The following is a 23,495-nucleotide window of genomic DNA, read 5'->3' as shown; positions in this document are numbered from 1 at the left end:
CTAAACAATATAAAAGACAAGTTTTAAACGGCTAAATATGAAAAAAACAAACACGCTGCTCGCATTCCAAAGAAAAAATTGAATATTTTTAAAGTATTTCTAAGGTTCATAATTAAGACTTTTATTCTAAAAGTTTTTCAGAAGAATATATATATACATATATATATATTCACACGTAGTGTCCCTCTATGTGTGAATATATGATTAAAAATGTGTGTGTGTGTGTGTGTGTGTGTGTGTGTGTGTGTGTGTGTGTGTGTGTGTGTGTGTGTGTGTGTGTGTGTGTGTGTGTGTGTGTGTGTGTGTGTGCATCCCTAAAAAATGCAAGTGAATTTATAATATTTGGTTTTCATTTAGGAATAGAGTCCATCTATGTGTGAGTATATGATAAATATGTGTGTATGTGTGTGTGTGTGTGTCCTTTAAAATGAAAGTGACGTTTATTTGTATTGTTTATATTTATTATGCCCACACAAACTTTATTTTTAAATAAAAACATTTATTATACTACGGTATACTTGTCAGTGACATATTTTACATTTGATATATTTAAAGTATATAACATTTTCCAATTTACTCATGTGTATAATATAGTAAATGTATGAATAACTTGTTGTATAAGAATTATTTTTTATATATAATACATATACACACTCACACACACACACACATATATATATATATATATATATATATATATATATATATATATATATATATATATATATATATATATATATATATATATATATATATATATATATATATACATATATATATATACACACGTATATACACACACACACACACACACACATATATATATATATACACAAACACATTATGTGATTTAGGGCTGTATAAATAAACATTGATTGATTGATTGATATATACACACACACACACACACACACATGTATATATATATATATATATATATATATATATATATATATATATATATATATATATATATATATATATATATATATATATATATGTGTGTGTGTGTGTGTGTATATATAAATATATATATATATATATATATATATATATATATATATATATATATATATATATATATGTATGTGTGTGTGTGTGTGTGTGTGTGTATATACATATATATATATATAATGTATATATATATATATATATATATATATATATATATATATATATATATATATATATATATATATATGTGTGTGTGTGTGTGTGTGTGTGTGTGTGTGTGTGTGTGTGTGTGTGCGTGTAGTATATATATATATACAACATTAGAATAGTTTTCCTTAATTATTCTAAATTAAAAGGAAAACGCAAACAAATACTTTAAACAAAAATTAAGTACAACATTTTCAGAATACACGCAAAAATTATGTAAATTAAAATATTTACATACAATAAAATAACCAGAATAATTGAATTATTTATATAGAATAATAAGTCAAACTAATTAAAATGTTTACATACAATAAAATAACCAGAATAATTGAAATATTTATATAGAATAATAAGTCAAACTAATTAAAATGTTCACATACAATAAAATAACCAGAATAATTGAAATATTTATATAGAATAATAAGTCAAACTAATTTAAATGTTTACATACAGTAAAATAACTACAATAAATAAAATGTTTACATGAATAAGAGGAAGTAAAAATAAGTACATATTTTATGTGCAACAAAAACATTTCATGTAAACATTTTGTCAACCAGTTCAGTGTATTTTTAGGCTTTTACGACGTCGTCTGATCACATAGTCGGAGTACAGTCGGAATGTACTACTGTACTGACTACACACTATGTAGTAGAAAGTACAGTAGAGATGACCTTTTTTTTCATGTATTTCAATCAAACTCATCTTTGCACCGCTTTATCCCTCACGCTGACAGGAAGTGGCACGTGCTGACAGGAAGTGACACGCGCTGACACGTCTTCACACTTTAGGGCGCACAGGTCCTCCACGCGACGTTTGGACCTGCGGCGAGTCAGGTGCACACACACACACACACACACACACACACACACACACACACACACACACACACACACACACACACACACACACACACACACACACGCACGCACTTGAAGAGAGCACAACACACTCAAGTCCAAACAAAACAAAACTTATTTGACGAAACCAAAAACTTTTCTACACGGAACCAAAATCAGTGTGTGCGTGTGTGTGTGCGTGTGTGTTTCCATAGCGATGATGCTCACTATTACAAGCTAGCTTTAGCCTTGTTGTTGTTGTTGTTGTGTTGAAAGAGTGACGTCGTGCTTCCACTTCCTGTTCAGGCGGCCGAACTTGGCCAAGAGGACGCGTCCTGTGACCCGTGTTTGGCGAGACCAAGGTGGAAACAGGAAACAGGAAACAAAAGTGTAGGAAGGGTCAAAGACGCCATGAGTAGCTAACGAGTGGTCTGGTTGAACTTTGGACTTCCTGGTCAGTCTCAGGAGGTGAGGGGCCAGGCGACCTCCGACCCCTGCATCCTAAGCACTGACAAAGTCTGAATGACAGCTGAAAGGAAACGAGCAGTCGGCAAATCTTCTTCCTTTGAAGAAAGACGGTCTGATTCTAACTTTTTATTGATGGTTTGTACTGAGATTTAAAAATAATGACACAGGTAAATATTTGTTTTCCTCATTTCTCAAGAGTATTGAATGACGATCAGGGTAAAACTATAAATAGTTGTAGTATTTATATTTACTGCATGAGTCCATCAATACAATCGTGTCATCAACAAAACAATATTGTTTATTCTCTCATTTTATTGCATTCAATTCATTGAGCTGAATAAAGTTATTGTGCAAAAGGAGTCAAGTAAATTACAAAAAAATGCATTTGTAAAAAGTACTGTTGTATAAAATACTGTCGGAAAAATAATGTTGGGGAAAAATAGTATTGGAAAAAGTACTGTTGGAAAAAGTACTGTTGTAAAATAGTACTGTTGTAAAATAGTAGTGTTGTAAAAAGTACTAATGTAAAAAGTACTGTTGTAAAATAGTATTGTTGTAAAATAGTATAGTTGCAAAAGGTTTATTGTAAAATGGTATTGTTGTAAAAATTAATATTGTAAAATGGTGTTGTTGTAAAAAGAACTATTGTAAAATGGACTGTTGTAAAATAGTATTGTTGTAAAAAGTACTATTGTAAAAAGTACTATTGTAAAATAGTATTGTTGTAAAAAGTACTTTTGGGAAAAGTACTATTGCAAACATTACTGTTGTAAAAATGTATTGTTGTAAAAAGTGCTATTGTAAAAAGTACTATTGTAAAATAGTATTGTTGTAAAAAGTACTATTGTGAAAAGTACTATTGCAAACATTACTGTTGTAAAAATGTATTGTTGTAAAAAGTACTATTGTAAAAAGTCCTGTTGTAAAATAATAATGTTGTCAAAAGTACTATTGTAAAAAAAGACTGTTGAAAAATAGTTTTGTTGGAAAAAGTACTATTGTAAAAAGGACTGATGTAAAATAGTATTGTTGTAAAAAGAACTATTGTAAAAACGAAGGTTGTAAAATAGTATTGTTGTAAAAGTACTGTCGTAAAAAGTACTGATGTAAAATAGTATTGTTGTAAAAAGCACTATTGTAAAAAATAATGTTGTAAATTAGTATTGTTGTAAAAAGTACTGTTGTAAAAATTACTTTTGTAAAAATAGTACTGTTGTAAAAAGTACTATTGTAAAAAACACTGTTGTAAAGTTACGATTGTAAAAAGTACTATTGTAAAAAGTACTGTTGTAAAGTAGAAGTGTGGTAAAAAGTACTGTTGTAAAATAGTAGTGTTGTAAAAAGTACTATTGTAAAAAGGACTGTTGTAAAATAGTACTGTTGTAAAAAGTAATTTTGTAAAAAGTAATATTGTAAAATTGTATTGTTGTAAAAAGTACTATTGTAAAAAGGACGGTTGTAAAATAGCATTGTTGTAAAAAGTACTATTGTAAAAAGGACGGATGTAAAATAGTATTATTGTAAAAAGTACTATTGTAAAAAGGACGGTTGTAAAATAGTATTGTTGTAAAAGTACTATCGTAAAAGGACTATTGTGAAAAGGACGGTTGTAAAATAGTATTGTTGTATAAAGTACTATTGTGAAAAGGACGGTTGTAAAATAATATTGTTGTATAAAGTACTATTGTAAAAAGGACGGTTGTAAAATAGCATTGTTGTAAAAAAGTACTATTGTAAAAAGGACGGATGTAAAATAGTATTGTTGTAAAAAGTACTATTGTAAAAAGGACGGTTGTAAAATAGTATTGTTGTAAAAGTACTATCGTAAAAAGGACGGTTGCAAAATAGTACTGTTGTGAAAGTACTATTGTAAAAAGTACTGTTGAAAAATAGTATTGTTGTAAAAAGTACTATTGTAAAAAGGGCTGTTGTAAAAGTTACCATTGTAAAAACTACTATTGTAAAAAGGATGGTTGTAAAATAGTAGTGTTGTAAAAACTACTTTTGCAAAAAGGACGGTTGTAAAATAGCATTGTTGTACAAACTACTATTGTAAAAAGGACAGTTGTAAAATAGTATTGTTGTAAAAAGCACTATTGTAAAAAGGATGGATGTAAAATAGTATTATTGTAAAAAGTACTATTGTAAAAAAACGGTTGTAAAATAGTATTGTTGTAAAAAGTACTATTATAAAAAGTACTATTGTAAAATAGTATTGTTGTAGAGAGTACTATTGTAAAAAGTACTGTTGTAAAATAGTATTGTGGTAAAAAGTACTATTGTAAAATACTGTTTTAAAAGTTACCATTGTAAAAAGTACTATTGTAAAAAGTACTGTTTTAAAATAGTCTGGTTGTAAAAAGTACTATTGTAAAAAGTATTGTTGTAAAATAGTATTGTTGCAAAAAGTACTATTGTAAAAAGTACTGTTGTAAAATAGTATTGTTGTAAAAAGTACTGTTGTAAAAAAGGTACTATTGTAAAAAGCACTGTTGTAAAATAGCATTGTTGTTAAAAGTACTATTGTAAAAGTATTGTTGTAAAATAGTATTGTTGTAAAAAGTACTATTGTAAAAAGTACTGTTGTAAAATAGTATTGCTGTAAAAATACTATTGTAAAAAGTACTGTTGTAAAATAGTATTGTTGTAAAAGTACTATTGTAAAAAGTACTGTTGTAGAATAGTATTGCTGTAAAAAGTACTATTGGCTCTCATTCAAATCCTTGAAAGTCCGCCTGTGTCCAACAACTTTTTATAACATATGTAGAAAGAATACATTCATACAACATTGTAACAATATCAGTTGAACAACAATAAACTAATATTTTATGGATCATTTGAAATAAAAATAAAGCATATCAGAGAAGTGAAAAATATGTAATACTGGTGTATCAATACTGTTGATATTGTGATGATCCGCTGCCCGGATCATAAATAAATAAATGATAAATGGGTTATACTTGTATAGCGCTTTTCTACCTTCAAGGTACTCAAAGCGCTTTGACAGTATTTCCACATTTACCCATTCACACACACATTCACACACTGATGGCGGGAGCTGCCATGCAAGGCGCTAACCAGCAGCCATCAGAGGCAAAGGGTGAAGTGTCTTGCCCAAGGACACAACGGACGTGACCAGGAAGGTAGAAGGTGGGAATTGAACCCCAGTAACCAGCAACACTCCGATTGCTGGCACAGCCACTCTACCAACTTCGCCACGCCGTCCCTCATGTTTTCTTTATGTTTAGGATTCCCTTAGTTCAGTTTCTTATCCCCCGGGTTTGTGTTTCTCGGTTGCCATGGGTGCTGATTATTTTTCACTTGCCTCTGACTAGTGGTCGGGACGCTCACCTGCTCCCGGCCACTAATCAAAGAGCTATTTATTCCTGCCTCTCGCCTCACTGGCTGTTTTGTTCCGTTTAAATACCTTTTTATTCTTGTTCCTGTGCTAAGCTTCGCGTGCTATCAGCACACTTTTCTGTTTATTTGTATTTCCTGCCTGATTTATGACAATAAATCATTTTTCTCACCTGCATGCTGCTTCCGGAGGTCCATCTGCATCTTGGGCAAACGACCAGCGCATAAAGATGCGACCCAACCCTAACAGATCTTTGATCACTTGTCAGGCCTGCAGAGCTATTTACTGAAGTATTTTTGTTATTATTCTGTATTATATATTGATTTAAGTATATATGTAATACTCGATATCATCCATTTATTGAAGCACACATTTATCATTCTGTATTATATATTTAAGTATATTTTTTTTATTGAAAATGTTTTATCTCTATAAATATGTATTATTCTATACTATATACTTATTGAATGTTATGTTTATTATTTTACATTGTATATTGAAGTATGTATTAATTTTAATATTATAATATATTAATTGTTTATGGATTTTTTTCGTATTATTTTTACTGAAGTATATATTTGTTATTGCATATTTGCATGTATGTTTAAATGTATATTATTATGTATTTATATATTTTTAAACATATATTTATTACTGTGAATACATACCCTATGTGTATGTATTCATTATTTGTTACACGTCCTATTTTATATTAAGTTTTTTTTCCATTTATTTATTTTATTTTCTATAACTTTGCTTGCTTGACCGCTTCCTGGTTAGGCTCCGCCTTCCTAGAAAGTGATTGGTCACTTGATTTGATCAGCAAACTATTACAAGTTTTTTGTATTGACGTCATATTCATGGGCTAATAAACGTAGTTATTCATGTTTTAGGGACAAACATGGACAAAAATGAAATAATTATGTGGAATTGCTTTTGAAACCCCCCCTAAAAAACAGTGGTTCCCCATTAAGACTTATTGTTCAAAAAAATAAATGGACTTGTCAGCTACACCAGCCTACTAGCCTAAACAAGTGGCTAACAGGAAGTGGCTAACAGGAAGTGGCAAACAAAAATATTTTTAAAAATTTTTTTTAATTAAACAATGTACATACAGACATAACCAAGGCACTTTCAACAAATCTCGACAATTACAAACATCAATCAGGTTGAGCAAATATTATTTCACAAAACATGTAAAAAAAAAAAAAACTAAAGCAAATACAAATAGAATATAAAAATAATAATAAATAATATTTTTTAAAAATAGGATAAGATACAACATTCAAACAGAAAAAGAAAGGCTAGTCTTTATCACTTTAAATTGTTGCATTATAAATGGACTTGAACTCAATTTAGCGTCAGCTGCACCAGCCTACTAGCCTAAAAAAGTGGCTAACCGGAAGTGGCTAACCGGAAGCGGCTAACAAGAGGTAGCTAAAAAGAAGTAGCCAACCTGAGGCGATCAATTAAATGACGCTTTGGTGCCTGCTTGTGACAAATTATCTCTTTCAGAAAAAAAAAACTCAATCTTGTTGACACATGCTCAACTTCCTACCAACTGTAAGTCATCCAACCTCCCTTTTTATTTGATTTCCTTTCCGTCTGACACACTTTCACTAGCTTCCCTGAGCTAGCCTCCCGGAAGTAGCTTTAGCCTTTCTCAGCTAGCCTCCTGGAATTAGCCTGTTGGCGCTAGAATACAAAAAGTACCCCTGACTAACTAATAAATTCCTCCTAACAAATCCCCCGCCAACTAGTCGGCCATATTTCCTACGCTCAACAGCATTTGTCAACTAGCCAACGTAGGCTAGCTAAGCTAATACAAAGGCTACCTAGTTATCCTGTGAATTAAAATTATTGTGTTTGTTTCTGTGCGCCCTACTGTCTGCTAACTTTACATCATTCGATGTATTTATGTCATATATAAAAGGGATGTCCGATAATGGCTTTTTTGCCGAAATCCGATATTCTGATATTGTCCAACTCTTAATTACCGATACCGATATCAACCGATATCGATATATACAGTAGTGGAATTAACACATTATTATGCCTAATTTGGACAACCAGGTATGGTGAAGATATGGTCCTTTTTTTAAAAATTAATAAAATAAAATAAGATAAATAAATTAAAAACATTTTCTTGAATAAAAAACAAAGTAAAACAATATAAAAACAGTTACATAGAAACTAGTAATTAATGAAAATTAGTCAAATTAACTGTTAAAGGTTAGTACTATTAGTGGACCAGCAGCCCGCACAATCATGTGTGCTTACGGACTGTATCCCTTGCAGACTGTATTGATATATATTGATATATAATGTAGGAACCAGAATATTAATAACAGAAAGAAACAACCCTTTTGTGTGAATGAGTGTAAATGGGGGAGGGAGTTTTTTTGGGTTGGTGCACTAATTGTAAGTGTATCTTGTGTTTTTTATGTTGATTTAATAAAAAATTTCAAAAAATTAAAATAAACGATACCGATAGTAAAAAAAAAACGATACAGATCATTTCCGATATTACATTTTAAAGCATTTATCGGCCGATAATATCGGACATCTCTAATAATTAACCATATGCACCTAATTAGCAGCTAGCCTACTCCATGTAAACAAGTCACCAGTAATTAACTAACTATTGTTATTCTGTTATATATATAAACATATACAGTACAATCTTGCATAGATCTACTTTATGAGGAGATATAACCTGCGACGTGCACATTGGTGCTGTAAAGTGATGACATGAATCGGAATGTATCACAGCAAATCATAGCAATCTACAAGATTGCTCAGTTATACAGTAAAAAAAAAAAGTCTGATTTTACGGTTAAAAGAACAGTACCTCAGTCGCCACAATTAAACCATCAAAACAACAGCAGTACCGTATTTCCCTTTACAGTAATGCACTATACTGTACAAACAATTGTATGCGATTGTTGTTTTGTTTTGTTGTTTGCTGCTAGTTTCTTATTACCGCATTTTTCGGAGTATAAGTCGCTCCGGAGTATAAGTCGCACCGGCTGAAAATGCATAATAAAGAAGGGAAAAAAACATATATAAGTCGCACTGGAGTATAAGTCGCATTTTTGGGGGAAATTTATTTGATGAAACCCAACACCAAGAATAGACATTTGAAAGGCAATTTAAAATAAATAAAGAATAGTGAACAACAGGCGGAATAAGTGTACGTTATATGAGGCATAAATAACCAACTGAGAAGGTGCCTGGTATGTTAACGTAACATATTATGGTAAGAGTCATTCAAATAACTATAACATATAGAACATGCTATACGTTTACCAAACGATCTGTCACTCCTAATTGCTAAATCCCATGAAATCTTATACGTTTAGTCTCTTACGTGAATGAGCTGTATAATATTATTTGATATTTTACGGTAATGTGTTAATAATTTCACACATAAGTCGCTCCTGAGTATAAGTCGCACCCCCGGCCAAACTATGAAAAAAACTGCGATTTATAGTCCGAAAAATACGGTATATAGAATCTACGGTAAAAAGAAAAAATGGCAGCAGAGTCGGCAGAATTGTTTTCTTACAAAAAGACCTCAATGTTTGGACTCTAATTACTCCACTGTCAAAATATGGACTTTAGACTTTATGGTTAGAAAAAAAACAAAAACAACTGGCAGCAGTCCCAGGAGTTACACCGTGAAAATAACAGTCATACTTGTTTTTATCCATTTACTATATGCCCTGTAAAACCAACAAGCGTACATTTTACGTTAAAGAACAGTCAATGAACAGTGGAGCTGCTTTTCAGTTAAAGTAATGCACTGTAAAAACAATGACTGTAGATTTTACGGTTAAAAAAAACCAACAGGCAGCTAATTTGCCAGATTTTTACTGTAAAAACATAAGAGGTATTGTTTTTTAATTTACAGTTATGCAGTGTAAAAATGACAACTTTCTCTTCTTGTTCTCTTTTATTTCACTTAAAATAAACTAACAGAAAGACCACAATATTTGGACTCAAATGCATCTCCGCTGTCGGAATGTCAACCGTAGACTTTGGGGTAAAAAGAGGGCTGAATGATACGGTAAAAACAACAATGATATGTTTTTTTTTCCATTTCAAGTCTTGCAGTGTGAAGTGAAGTGAAGTGAATTATATTTATATAGCGCTTTTCTCTAGTGACTCAAAGCGCTTTTACATAGTGAAACCCAATATCTAAGTTACATTTAAACCAGAGTGGGTGGCACTGGGAGCAGGTGGGTAAAGTGTCTTGCCCAAGGACACAACAGCAGTGACTAGGATGGCGGAAGCGGGGATCGAACCTGCAACCCTCAAGTTGCTGGCACGGCCACTCTACCAACCGAGCTATACTGCATTTATCAACAGGCGTTGATTTTTAAAAATCACCTGAATTTGACCATGGAATGAACAGTGATGCTGTTTTTTATTTCACAGTAATGCATCGTAAAACAACTTTATGGTAAAAAAACAAAACGTTGCAGTTACCAGAATTATGCTGTAAAAATAAGCGCGATACAGTTTCATTTACAGTAACGCACTGCAAAAACTACAGCCAATTTTACGGTGGAATCCTGGCAACTGACCTGCAATTCTTTTTATTTGATTTTATTTTTTTGCTGTTTTAATTGCATGATCTCCTTTGCTGTCCAGTCCATGAACTGAACTTTGACCTTCCTTTTTCTCCGTAAAAAAGTATTTAACAAGCGATGAAAAATGAAGGTGACAGTTAAAAACGTGCAGCCATATTAAAATATTATTTAATTACAAAGTGTGTGTTAATAAATAAAGTAATTGATGACACATTGATCAGTGAATTTAACTAACTTAAAAATAATAATCTTCATCATCTATGTCAATCAAACGTCCTTAGCCATTCATGTTACCACGGCAACCAATACATGTTTTCTTATTTCCAAGTGTGTGTGTGTCAGGAGAATTAATCATTTCAATTTATTTTTCCTCCATTTCACTTATTGTTATCCTGACTTTTAGTCATATTTTCATACACTAATGATATTGACAAAAATATCTTAATGTTATTTCAATTCTTGTGTACAAAAATTGTTCAGCTTTTTGTAAATATGTCAATAATTTATGAAGACACTAAATTTTTGCTTCATCACACACAAATCAATGTCATTTAGGAGCTAACGTAAGTATAAACATAGGGTGTCTGACATATGGACACACATCCTGATATTAATAATAAATATGATGAATTTTTCAACGTCCTCACATTCATAATTTAGTCTTAATGTAGTTTTTATTTACAGGCCACACGACTGCTACTGCAAACAATATACACTTGTACATTATGATAGAAAAGCGCTACATAGAGCTAATCCATTATTATTATTATAACACTCGAAAATGAATATTAATAAAGCTGCTTAAGAATATAACATAGATATTCAGTATAAGTCTGCATTATTTCAAAATACACCAAGAATGATTTTGAATCTTCACGCAGAAAAAAAGCCTCAAATGTTGCACATGTGTGTATTTTTATTCTTATTGTGTTCATTAATTTAGAAATATTGAATATGAAATACTGTACACACGTTGACTTTATGACCTTCATTCCTAATGTGTGTGTGTGCTAATAATAGAAGCAACAAGCACATTTAAGTAAGAAAAATCGAGATGTTTTTATAAAACAGCTAAATGTAATTAAATGTGAAAAATAACTACAATTTTATGAGTATAAATAACAAGCACATGAAATGTTAACCTATATGAACCGATTATAATACATTTGTTGTATTATAATAAATAAATAATGAGCTACAAAAAAAAAATCTAACTATTGTTTACTATATGAAACATAAATGTTGTTGTAAATGATAATGTTGTGATAATTCATGCTTTCAAGGCATGAAATATTGCAAATGGCAAAAACGTAACCTGAGACATCGCAAAGAAAAATTGAAATATTTCAATAACTTTTTGCTTTTTTGGTGATTGTTTTCATCTTATAGTTGTATTTTTCCAACATAAAATTTCAAGGCGTGTAAAAAGTTGGTTTGGCGATTTTAAAATGATAGCAAATCTAAAATTATTTAGCTAAAATTGTAAATACTTTTTTTTTTAAATAGACCATCTTAGAAATTTAATTGTTCCAGTTATTTACACTTTTTTTTTTTTAAATGTTGTCATTACTTACTCATTTTGTGAAACTCATTTAAATGTTAAACATTTTGGTGTGAGGATATTAAATTGAAGCCCACATTATACTAAATCATAAAATAATGTATTGTTTGTTTTTAACTGTCAATACTTTCATTCCATTGATGATTTTAATATGTGAACCCTTCATAGCGTCGGTCCCATGAAGGCGTACATGTGTTAAAATATGTATTTTTTTTAATAAAAATGTTGACATCAATCACACTTATTCTTTCTTCCTTTTTAATCAAGTTGAGTTTAAACAAAAACAGAAGAAGAAAAAAACATGAACAAAAACATCACAGATTTCTTACAAGTGAACGCTAATCACAAAAGTGCAAAGAAAAACCTGCAAAAACTCGTACAAAAGCAGAAGTGATGTCGGAAAAAAAACCAGTCAAAATACCTTTTTTCATGTGATCATGAAAGATTTGTGCTTTTATTTTGCTAATATTTCCTGCAGATTTTATTGTGACGGGGCCTCCTCTTTTTAACGTGGAAATCCTGGACAGATGCCAACGCTTTGATTTTCACAAAGATCATTAAAATGTGAAGATGAGGGGGAGGGACGGAGGGAACAAATAATAGGAATAAAAACAGTAAAGGAAGTAGATTTTGTCATATTGTTTGCAAAATAAAGTCAATCGGAGGCCCAACATGGCGGCTCAGCAGCAACATTCTTAAAACATGAAAAATGTTCTCCTCGCACCTAAAAACATTTTCTCCTTTTTAAAAGACATTTTCACTCAAGCATACTTTTTTTTTTTAGCATAAATCCAAGCGAAAGTGTCCGCTAAAATCGAGCAGATTTTAATCAAGTGTTACAAAATAACAACAATGAGCATAAACATCAACTTCCGGCCGATGCACCTTTCAAAACTAAACAACAAAAACACATCTTCAACCCTATAAAGTGTCGTTTCCATGACAACGCAACCTGGCTTACATGACGATGTGTGTGTGTGTGTGTGTGTGTGTGTGTGTGTGTGTGTGGGTGTGTGTGTGTGCGTGCGTGTGTGTGAGAGAGTGTGTGTGTGTGTGTGCGTGTGTGTGTGTGTGGTGTTTTTAGGAGCAGAATGGGTCAAAAATAGCATTTTTTTTTTTTTACAGTTCTTTAGGATATTTTTTTGTTTCACGCACGCACACACACACACACACACACACACACACACACACACACGCGCACGCAGATCTGCTTATTCAAGGAAGACGTACAAACTTATGATTAGAGTTGCATATTTCAACATGTGTAAAAAACAGAAATCTGATATATATATATATATATATATATATATATATATATATATATATATATATATATATATATATATATATATATATATATATATATATATATATATATATATATATATATATATATATATATATATATATATATACATACATATATATATATATATAATGTTCAGAATATTGTTGACTTTACATTTTGGAAGGGCGCTAGCAAGGCCTGTTGGGTCCAACCTGAGAGAATTTCCAACCCTGATTATCTCATTTAAGGCTACTTTATTATTATTGTTATTATTATTATTAACTTTTCCTGGCAAAAAAACGATTGTCTGCTGCAACACATAAATAATCTTGAACTTGTCTTATTGGACCCGCTTGCTCCATCACACATTTTAAATAGAATAAATAAAAATGATAAATAAAAAGAAGTGTACATTTTGTACAGACGTATAAATAGTTTGTTACCTTTGGCAACACAATTGTCCCTTTTTTTTAAAACAACATGACAATAAATGTTCCATATATATATATTTATATTTATATATTTCTTTTAGTCAGCTGTGCTTGATATTCTCTGCGATGTCCGCAAGGTGGTCTTGGGCCGGGGTCAGTTAATGAAGGCGTTGGGGGTCACCCTCTTCTGGTGACTCAGCACCCCGGGGAAGCCCGCCGAGACGCCGGAGGTGAAGGGCGGTACCGAGCCGGTCCTCAGCGAGTCCGAAAGCAGCGAGTGCGGGGGGCTGCTGCTCGCCAGCCCGCCGAAGCCGGGCGCGCCCTGCTGCAGGTGCGGCGGCGGCGGGGGTCCTGCTCCCGGTGGCCCCGCCGCCGCGGCCCCGTGTTGGCTCCCTGAAACAAAATAGCCCGCCGTCTGTCCGGACAGCAGCCCGACGGGCGACGTGCTCATGCCGTACGAGTTCGTCAGGCCCAGCGCACCGGAGCCCCCCAGGATGGAGCGACCCAGGTCCCCGTTCCCCAGCTGCTCCACGCCGGGCAGCAGAGAGCCGTAGCCGGCCGCCTGGTTGAGGAAGCCGGCCGAGGAGCCGTTGTAGTGCGGGTGGTGGTGGTGGTGGTGGTGCAGGGACAGGAAGGGCGAGATCTGCCAGTAGAGAGGGTTCCCGGGCCGCTCGTTGATGCCCAAGCCCAGCGGGGCGAAGCGCAGGCCCCGCTTCATGGCCAGCTTGCCCCGGGAGGTGGCCGATCGCCGGCGGAGCTTCCCGGTGGTGCCGCCGATGAAGACGTCGTCGCTGCTGGGGTCCAACATCCAGTAGTTGCCCTTCCCCGGGTCGTCGTAGTGTCTCGGAACCTTGACGAAGCACTTGTTGAGGCTCAGGTTGTGCCGGATGGAGTTCTGCCAGCCCTGCTTGTGGTCCCGGTAGAAGGGGAAGTTCTTCATGATGAACTCGTAAATGCCGTTCAGCGTCAGACGCTTCTCGGGACTCTGGCGGATGGCCATCATGATCAGCGCGTTGTAGGAGAACGGAGGCTTGTCCAGTTTGCCGTTCTTGGCGGCGGTGGAGGTGTGCTCCGCGGACGCCTTCAAGTCGCCCTCCTCGTCCTCCTGGAGCGGCTTGTCCGCCGCTGCCGCCGCCGCCGCCGAGTCCACTTCCGGGGGCTCCGGCGACCTCCCCGAATCGGAGCCCGGGGAAGAAGGCAGAGTCCCGGGGAGGCCGGCGGCCGAGGAGGAACACGAGGAGGACGAGGAAGAGGAGGAGGAGGGCAGCAGGAGGCTCTTGATGGTGAAGCAGGACGACCTGTGCGCGGATTTCACGTCCTCCATGGCCGGAAGTCACTCGGATGTGATCTTGTCAATAATAGCAGAACATCAACAAGCACAACAAAGTCCACCTCTGCTGTGCTGGCGGGAAACTAAAGAGTGACAGCGCCACGAGAGAAAGGCGCGCCAAACTGAGAGAGAGAGAGAGAGAAATTAGTAATTAAGGAGGTTCTAACATGACGAGGGGGCGGAGCTTCAACAACTCACTGATTTTGTCCACAAATCTTTCTAATTCTTCTTCCTCTTTTTCTTCTTCTTCCGCTTCCGTCCTTCACGTGCTCCCCCAAAGTCCAAACTTCCAAAATCACGTCCTCTCGTGCTCGCGCGGCAAAGCGCGTGCTTGCGGCGCAGGCTTTGTTTTCTCAACAGCAATAATCATGTGGGCAAACACGGCGCGTGCACGTAAGTGCGCGCTCATGTGTCTCTTCTGCGGGGGCGGGGGGGGGGAGGTCTCTCTCTCTCTCTCTCTCTCTCTCTCTCTCTCTCTCCTTCGTCTCTCTCTCCTTCGTCTCTCTCTCTCTCTCTCTCCTTCGTCTCTTTCTCTCTCTCTCTTTCTCTCTCTCTCTCTCACACACACACGCGCGCGCGCGCACAGACGTAGACCCCCAGAGGCAGGTCTGACGTTGGCGAGTTTTTGTCGCCTCCTGTTGGCAGCAGTGGGTACTGCACCTCAACAATAATCACTCGATAATTAACTGATTCTAGTGCTGTCAAATGATTATTTTTAATCAGATTAATCACATTTGGAAATTAAGGTTAACCACGATTAATCAAATGTCATTTATCGCTTGCTTAATTGACATTTCTTAAGAAAAGACCCCAATATTTGCACACAAATGCAATTTTTTTGTCAGAAAGTCATACAGTAATATCTTTAAACATTTTACTTGAATGCATGTAATTTATTTGCACCAAACTTTGTAACAGTTTGATATAAAGTTCTTTCAGGATGTATTTTAAATTTAAAAATATAAAATATATCCTGAAAGAACTTTAGCTCAAACTAAATATTATACGTTCTTTCAGGATGTTTTTTAAATATAATATTTAGTTTGATATGAAGTTCTTTTAGGATGTATTTTAAATAGATTATTTAGTTTGATCTAAAGTTCTTTCATGAATAATTTAAATATAATATTTAGTTTTAGCTAAAGTTATTTCAGGATGTATTTTAAATATAATATTTAGTTTGATCTAAAGTTCTTTCAGGATGTTTTTTAAATATAATATTTAGTTTGATATGAAGTTCTTTTAGGATGTATTTTAAATAGATTATTAAGTATAATCTAAAGTTCTTTCAGGATGTACTTTAAATATAATATTTAGATTGATCTAAAGTTATTTCAGGATGTATTTTAAATATAATATTTAGTTTTTTTCTAAGGTTCTTTCAGGATGCATTTTAAATATAATATTTTGTTTTTTTCTAAGGTTCATTTAGAATGTATTTTAAATATAATATTTAGATTGATCCAAAGTTCTTTTAGGATGTATTTTAAATCTAATATTTAGATTGATCTAAAGTTCTTTCAGGATGTATTTTAAATTGAATATTTAGTTTGATCTAAAGTTCTTTCAGGGTGTATTTTAAATATATTTAGTTTTATCTAAAGTTATTTCAGGATGTATTTTAAAGATAATATTTAGTTTGATTTAAGTTATTTCACGATGTATTTAAAATATTTTATTTAGATTGATCTTTCAGGATGTATTTTAAATATGATATTCAGATTGATCTAAAGCTATTTCAGGATGCATTTTAAATATAATATTTAGTTTAATCTAAAGTTATTTTAGGATGTATTTTAAATATAATATCATAATTTAAATATAATATGCTCTAAAACAATCATATTGTCGTTCAAAATATAATTTCTTATAAAATATGTGTTTTTTTGTTCCAAATAAAAGTTAGATGCCACCTGATTCCTCAACATAATTATGAGAAATCAATGGATTGGCTTCTGCTTTTAAAAGATTACATTATTTTAAAGCCGAGTGAGTCGATTTTCCATCCAACTTGCACACATTTAGCATCGATCATGTTTGTTTGCACTCACTGCACATTGTGTATGACAACACTGTTTAAATCCAGATTACACACACACACACACACACACACACACACACACACACACACACACACACACACACACACACACACACACACACACAGTCCTGTTGTATTAAATGTCTGCTGTGTTTTTTGTGTGACAGATGGCGTTTCTGTTTTACTGGATCTGAGCCTCCCAACAAAAGCTTCAGTTAGACTCCATTCACAAGTATGACGACACACACACACACATGCACACACACACACACACACACACACACACACACACACACACACACACACACACACACACACACACACACACACACCTTAAATGGCTGAAAGAATATACACAGTCAAACGGTAAAGGGCTGTCTGCGTGTATAGCACAATGTAGATAAACAAACTCATGAATAGTCAAGTTGTATAATTGTAAGGATAATTGCTATTATTGACAACTACAATATTATTATTTTTCTCACTACAGTGCTTTTGATCAATCCCAAATGTTTTTGAAGCTCAAAAATGATATTTTTTACGACTTGGAGTTGAAAACTATGCACCAAAATCAAAACAATATCAAAACAAAATATGTTATCAAAGTACTTACCGATAGTTGTATAAAATGAAGCCATGATCAGGTTACGAGTGTTCATACTTGGCTGTCAAAGTCGATTAATCGGGATTAATCTCAGTAACAGCACAAATATATTTGCCTGTAATCATGAGTCTTGTACATATGTGGACCATGCCAACTAATAACACACGAAAGTACCTTTTTTTATATTGTCGGTTTTTGATTGAAATTTTCACCAAAATGTATCCTCACCGTCAAACAGTGCACGTAACAAAGTAGTCCTTTGGCCCGCTAATCATTCTGTGGACTCGAGTGAGTCAGTCTCTATACAACTTTTCTTAAGTACGAATGGAAATAAACCACCGTGGGGCCACAAAAAAAACTGTGAGTGCCATAGCACTTTGACGAAGAAGGTGAGACACACTTTTGAAGTCAAGAAAGAACTTGCGGCAAAGATGGAATGCGCGTGGCTCGCCAATAAAGTGGAAAGTGATGTTAGATGTTTATTATGGGCCGGCTGCAATGCAAGTGCCCATTCACATGCTAGCATGCTAACGTTAACATGCTAACTTTTCCCGCTAATTTTGCAACCGTTTACCCCAGACTCATATCACTGCGTCTCAACAATTGTTATTATTGGTTATTGAAGGGGCCAAGAGGTAGAGAAGGGATGGATGGATGGATGTTACCCGTATGTTACCTGTATATGTTACCCGTATATATTAACCATATATGTTAATAGTATAGATTGACCGTATATGTTAACTGTATGTTACCTGTATATTTTACCTGTATATATTAACCGTACATGTTAATAGTATACATTAACCGTATGTTACCTGTATATGTTACCGTATATATTAACCGTATGTATTACCCGTATATGTTACGCGTACCTGTATATATTACTCGTATATATTAACCGCAAATGTTACAAGTGTACGTTACCCGTATATGTTACCCGTACATGTTATCCGTATATGTTACCTGTATTTGTTACCTATGTATGTTACTCTCATGTGTTACTGTATATGTTACCCGTGTTACTTGTATCTTACCTTAATATGTTACGCGTACCTGTATATGTTACTCGTATATATTAACCGTAAATGTTACCAGTGTACGTTACCCATATATGTTACCCGTACATGTTATCCGTGTATGTTACCTGTATTTGTTACATATGTATGTTACTCTCATGTGTTACTGTATATGTTACCCATGTTACTTGTATCTTACCCGTTTATATTACCCGTATATGTTACGCATACCTGTATATGTTACTAGTATATATTAACCGTAAATATTACCAGTGTATGTTACCCGTACATGTTATCCGTATATGTTACCTGTATATTTTACCCGTATATATTAACCGTACATGTTAATAGTATATATTAACCGTATGTTACCTGTATATGTTACCGTATATATTAACCGTATATTTTACCCGTATGTGTTACGCGTACCTGTATATATTACTCGTATATATTAACCGCAAATGTTACAAGTGTATGTTACCCGTATATGTTACCCTTATATGTTACCCGTACATATTATCCGTATATGTTACCTGTATTTGTTACATATGTATGCCACTCTCATGTGATACTGTATATGTTACCCGTGTTACTTGTATCTTACCCATATACAAATATTACCCGTATATGTTACGCGTACCTGTATATATTACTCGTATATATTAACCGCAAATGTTACGAGTGTATGTTACCCGTATATGTTACCCGTACATGTTATCCGTATATGTTACCTGTATATTTTACCCGTATATATTAACCGTACATGTTAATAGTATATATTAACCGTATGTTACCTGTATATGTTACCGTATATATTAACCATATATATTACCCGTATATGTTACACGTACCTGTATATGTTACTCGTATATATTAACCGCAAATGTTACAAGTGTATGTTACCCGTACATGTTATCCGTATATGTTACCTGTATTTGTTACATATGTATGTTACTCTCATGTGTTACTGTATATGTTACCCGTGTTACTTGTATCTTACCCGTATATATTACCCGTATATGTTACGCGTACCTGTATATATTACTCATATATACTGCATTAACCGCAAATGTTACAAGTGTATGTTACCTGTATATTTTACCCGTACATGTTATCCGTATGTTACCTGTATTTGTTACTTATGTATGTTACTCTCATGTGTTACTGTATATGTTACCCGTGTTACTTGTATCTTACCCGTATAGGTTGCCTGCATGTTACCCGTACCTAAATATATTACCCGTACCTGTATATGTTACCCGTATATCTTACCCTCATGTGTTAGTGTATATGTTACCCGTGCCTGTATGTTACCTGGTCCGTACATGTTACCCGCGTTACCCTTATGGGTTACCTGCGTGTGTTACCTATATGTACTGAATATGTTACTCGTACCTGCATATGTTACCCGTATCCGTGTATGTTACCTGTATATGTTACCAGTATATTTAACCTGTATATGTCTACTTGTCCAGGGTGTACACCGCCTTCTGCCGGAATGCAGCTGAGATAGGCTCCAGCACCCCCCGCGACCTCAAAAAAGGGACAAGCGGTAGAAAATGGATGGATGGATGTCTACACATTGTACTGTATGTCCAGACTTGATCTCACATCAGTCAGATGTCCTGAGATGAGGACCGTGAGCGAGTGGGCCCTCATGTCCAGTCAGAAGGTTTCAACGGCGTCACTTTTTCCTAAACAAGTCCACGCACCTTGCAGGATGTGACATCATCACTCGGAGAAGACAAAGTGTTGGCGCCAATGGAGCTGGCAGGAAATATGTCCTAGAAGTTGTGACGCTGATCGGAAGCAACATGTCCTCCATGTTGTCCACCGAGGAGGAGACGCCAGGTCAGAGAATTCTTGGAAAACTTTGACCTCCAAGACGAGGAGACGTGACAGCCGATATGAAGCGTCTCCTCAAGCATGCGTCTCCGCCGCCACGTCTTCCACCTCTCCGTCTGACCTCTGTCATCTCTGTTTTTCAAGGCCGCCGCCGCCGTGGAGGACGACGCATGCACGCACTGGCAGGGCGCTGGAGAACCTTTGGACTTCAGGTAAGAATGACGCCTGTCATCAGACATCACATGACACACACGATCATGTGACCATCATGTGACGACTTCCTGTCAAAACATGTTAGCTCCTCCAGGAGTGCATGAAGAATCCTGCTGGTGCATATTTTTATGATTGATGATTTATGATTATTGTGTTGTTATGATTGATGATATATGATTATTGTCTTGTTATGATTGATGATATATTATAATTGTGTTGTTATGATTGATGATATATGATATATGTGTTGTTATGATTGATGATTTATGATTATTGTGTTGTTATGATTGATGATATATGATTATTGTCTTGTTATGATTGATGATATATTATAATTGTGTTGTTATGATTGATGATATATGATATATGTGTTGTTATGATTGATGATATATGATGTATGTGTTGTTATGATTGATGATATATGATTATTGTCTTGTTATGATTGATGATATATGATATATGTGTTGTTATGATTGATGATATATGATATATGTGTTGTTATGATTGATTATATATGATATATATGTTGTTATGATTGATGATATATGATTATTGTCTTGTTATGATTGATGATATATGATATATGTGTTGTTATGATTGATGATATATGATTATTGTGTTGTTATGATTGATGATATATGATTATTGTGTTGTTATGATTGATGATATATGATATATGTGTTGTTATGATTGATGATATATGATATATGTGTTGTTATGATTGATGATATATGATATATATGTTGTTATGATTGATGATATATGATTATTGTGTTGTTATGATTGATGATATATGATTATTGTGTTGTTATGATTGATGCTATACAATTATTGCATTGTTATGATTGATGATATATGATTATTGTGTTGTTATGATTGAAGATATATGATTATTGTGTTGTTATGATTGATGATATATGATTATTGTGTTGTTATGATTGATGATATATGATATATATGTTGTTATGATTGATGATATATGATTATTGTGTTGTTATGATTGATGATGTATGATTATTGTGTTGTTATGATTGATGCTATACAATTATTGCATTGTTATGATTGATGATATATGATTATTGTGTTGTTATGATTGATGATATATGATTATTTCATTGTTATGATTGATGATATATGATTGCTGTGTTGTTATGATTACGGATATATGATTATTGTGTTGGTAATATTAATGATATAAAATTATTGCATTATTATGATTGATTATATACAATTATTGCATTGTTATGATTGATGATATATGATTATTTTGTTGTTATGATTGATTATATATGATTATTGTCTTGTAATGATTGATGATATACAATTATTGCATTATTATGATTGATGATATATGATTATTGTGTTGTTATGATTGATGATATATGATTATTGTGTTGTTATGATTGATGCTATACAATTATTGCATTGTTATATTTAATGATGTATGATTATTGTCTTGTTATCATTGAAGATATATGATTATTGTGTTGTTATGATTGATGATATATGATTATTGTGTTGTTATGATTGATGATATAAATTATAAATGGGTTATACTTGTATAGCGCTTTTCTACCTTCAAGGTACTCAAAGCGCTTTGACAGTATTTCCACATTCACCCATTCACACACACATTCACACACTGATGGCGGGAGCTGCCATGCAAGGCGCTAACCAGCAGCCATCAGGAGCAAGGGTGAAGTGTCTTGCCCAAGGACACAACGGACGTGACTAGGATGGTAGAAGGTGGGGATTGATATATGATTATTGTGTTGTTATGATTAAGGATATATGATTATTGTGTTGTTAATATTAATGATATGCAATTATTGTGTTGTTATGATTGATGCTATATGATTGTTGTGTTGTTATGATTGATGATATATGATTATTGTGTTGTTATGATTGATGATATATGATTGCTGTGTTGTTATGATTACGGATATATGATTATTGTGTTGGTAATATTAATGATATAAAATTATTGCATTATTATGATTGATTATATACAATTATTGCATTGTTATGATTGATGATATATGATTATTGTGTTGTTATGATTGATTATATATGATTATTGTCTTGTAATGATTGATGATATACAATTATTGCATTATTATGATTGATGATATATGATTATTGTGTTGTTATGATTGATGCTATACAATTATTGCATTGTTATATTTAATGATATATGATTATTGTCTTGTTATGATTGAAGATATATGATTGTTGTGTTGTTATGATTGATGATATATGATTATTGTCTTGTTATGATTGATGATATACGATTTTTGTGTTGTTATGATTGATGATATATGATTGTTGTGTTGTTATGATTGATTATATATGATTATTGTGTTGTTATGATTGAAGATATACAATTATTGTGTTGTTATGATTGATGATATATGATTTATGTGTTGTTATGATTGATGATATATGATTATTGTGTTGTTATGATTGATGATATATGATTATTGTCTTGTAATGATTGATGATATACAATTATTGCATTATTATGATTGATGATATATGATTATTGTGTTGTTATGATTGATGCTATACAATTATTGCATTGTTATATTTAATGATATGATTATTGTCTTGTTATGATTGAAGATATATGATTGTTGTGTTGTTATGATTGATGATATATGATTATTGTCTTGTTATGATTGATGATATACGATTTTTGTGTTGTTATGATTGATGATATATGATTGTTGTGTTGTTATGATTGAT

The 23,495-nt window shown here is 33.6% G+C and overlaps 1 protein-coding gene and 1 long non-coding RNA gene across 3 annotated transcripts; one reads left to right on the top strand and one right to left on the bottom strand.

The window, feature by feature from the left end:
- The first annotated feature begins 7,253 nt into the window (after positions 1-7,253).
- LOC133656957 (uncharacterized) lies at positions 7,254-20,963 on the top strand. 2 transcript variants are annotated; one of them, XR_009827208.1, is made up of 5 exons: positions 7,254-7,389; positions 17,240-17,304; positions 20,168-20,331; positions 20,412-20,543; positions 20,682-20,963. It is a non-coding gene; the product is annotated as an uncharacterized LOC133656957 (long non-coding RNA). The 2 variants fall into 2 exon arrangements; XR_009827207.1 differs by having other exon boundaries at positions 20,168-20,339.
- Positions 13,367-15,449, bottom strand: foxg1b (forkhead box G1b). The gene is made up of 2 exons (XM_062057844.1): positions 15,230-15,449; positions 13,367-15,153 (listed from the first exon to the last, which is right to left on the bottom strand). Exon 2 carries the CDS (start codon positions 15,023-15,025, stop codon positions 13,856-13,858), a length of 1,170 nt encoding a protein of 389 aa, XP_061913828.1. The 5' UTR covers positions 15,026-15,153; positions 15,230-15,449; the 3' UTR covers positions 13,367-13,855.
- Positions 20,964-23,495: the final 2,532 nt, after the last annotated feature.

Source organism: Entelurus aequoreus, linkage group LG09, assembly GCF_033978785.1.
Source record: "Entelurus aequoreus isolate RoL-2023_Sb linkage group LG09, RoL_Eaeq_v1.1, whole genome shotgun sequence".
Classification (NCBI taxonomy): Eukaryota; Metazoa; Chordata; class Actinopteri; order Syngnathiformes; family Syngnathidae; genus Entelurus; species Entelurus aequoreus.
This window is presented reverse-complemented; position numbering and strand designations above follow the sequence as displayed.

Coding starts and splice junctions, on each gene's coding strand:
- foxg1b (XM_062057844.1), bottom strand. CDS start 15,025: ATGGAGGACGTGAAATCCGCGCACAGGTCGTCCTGCTTCACCATCAAG.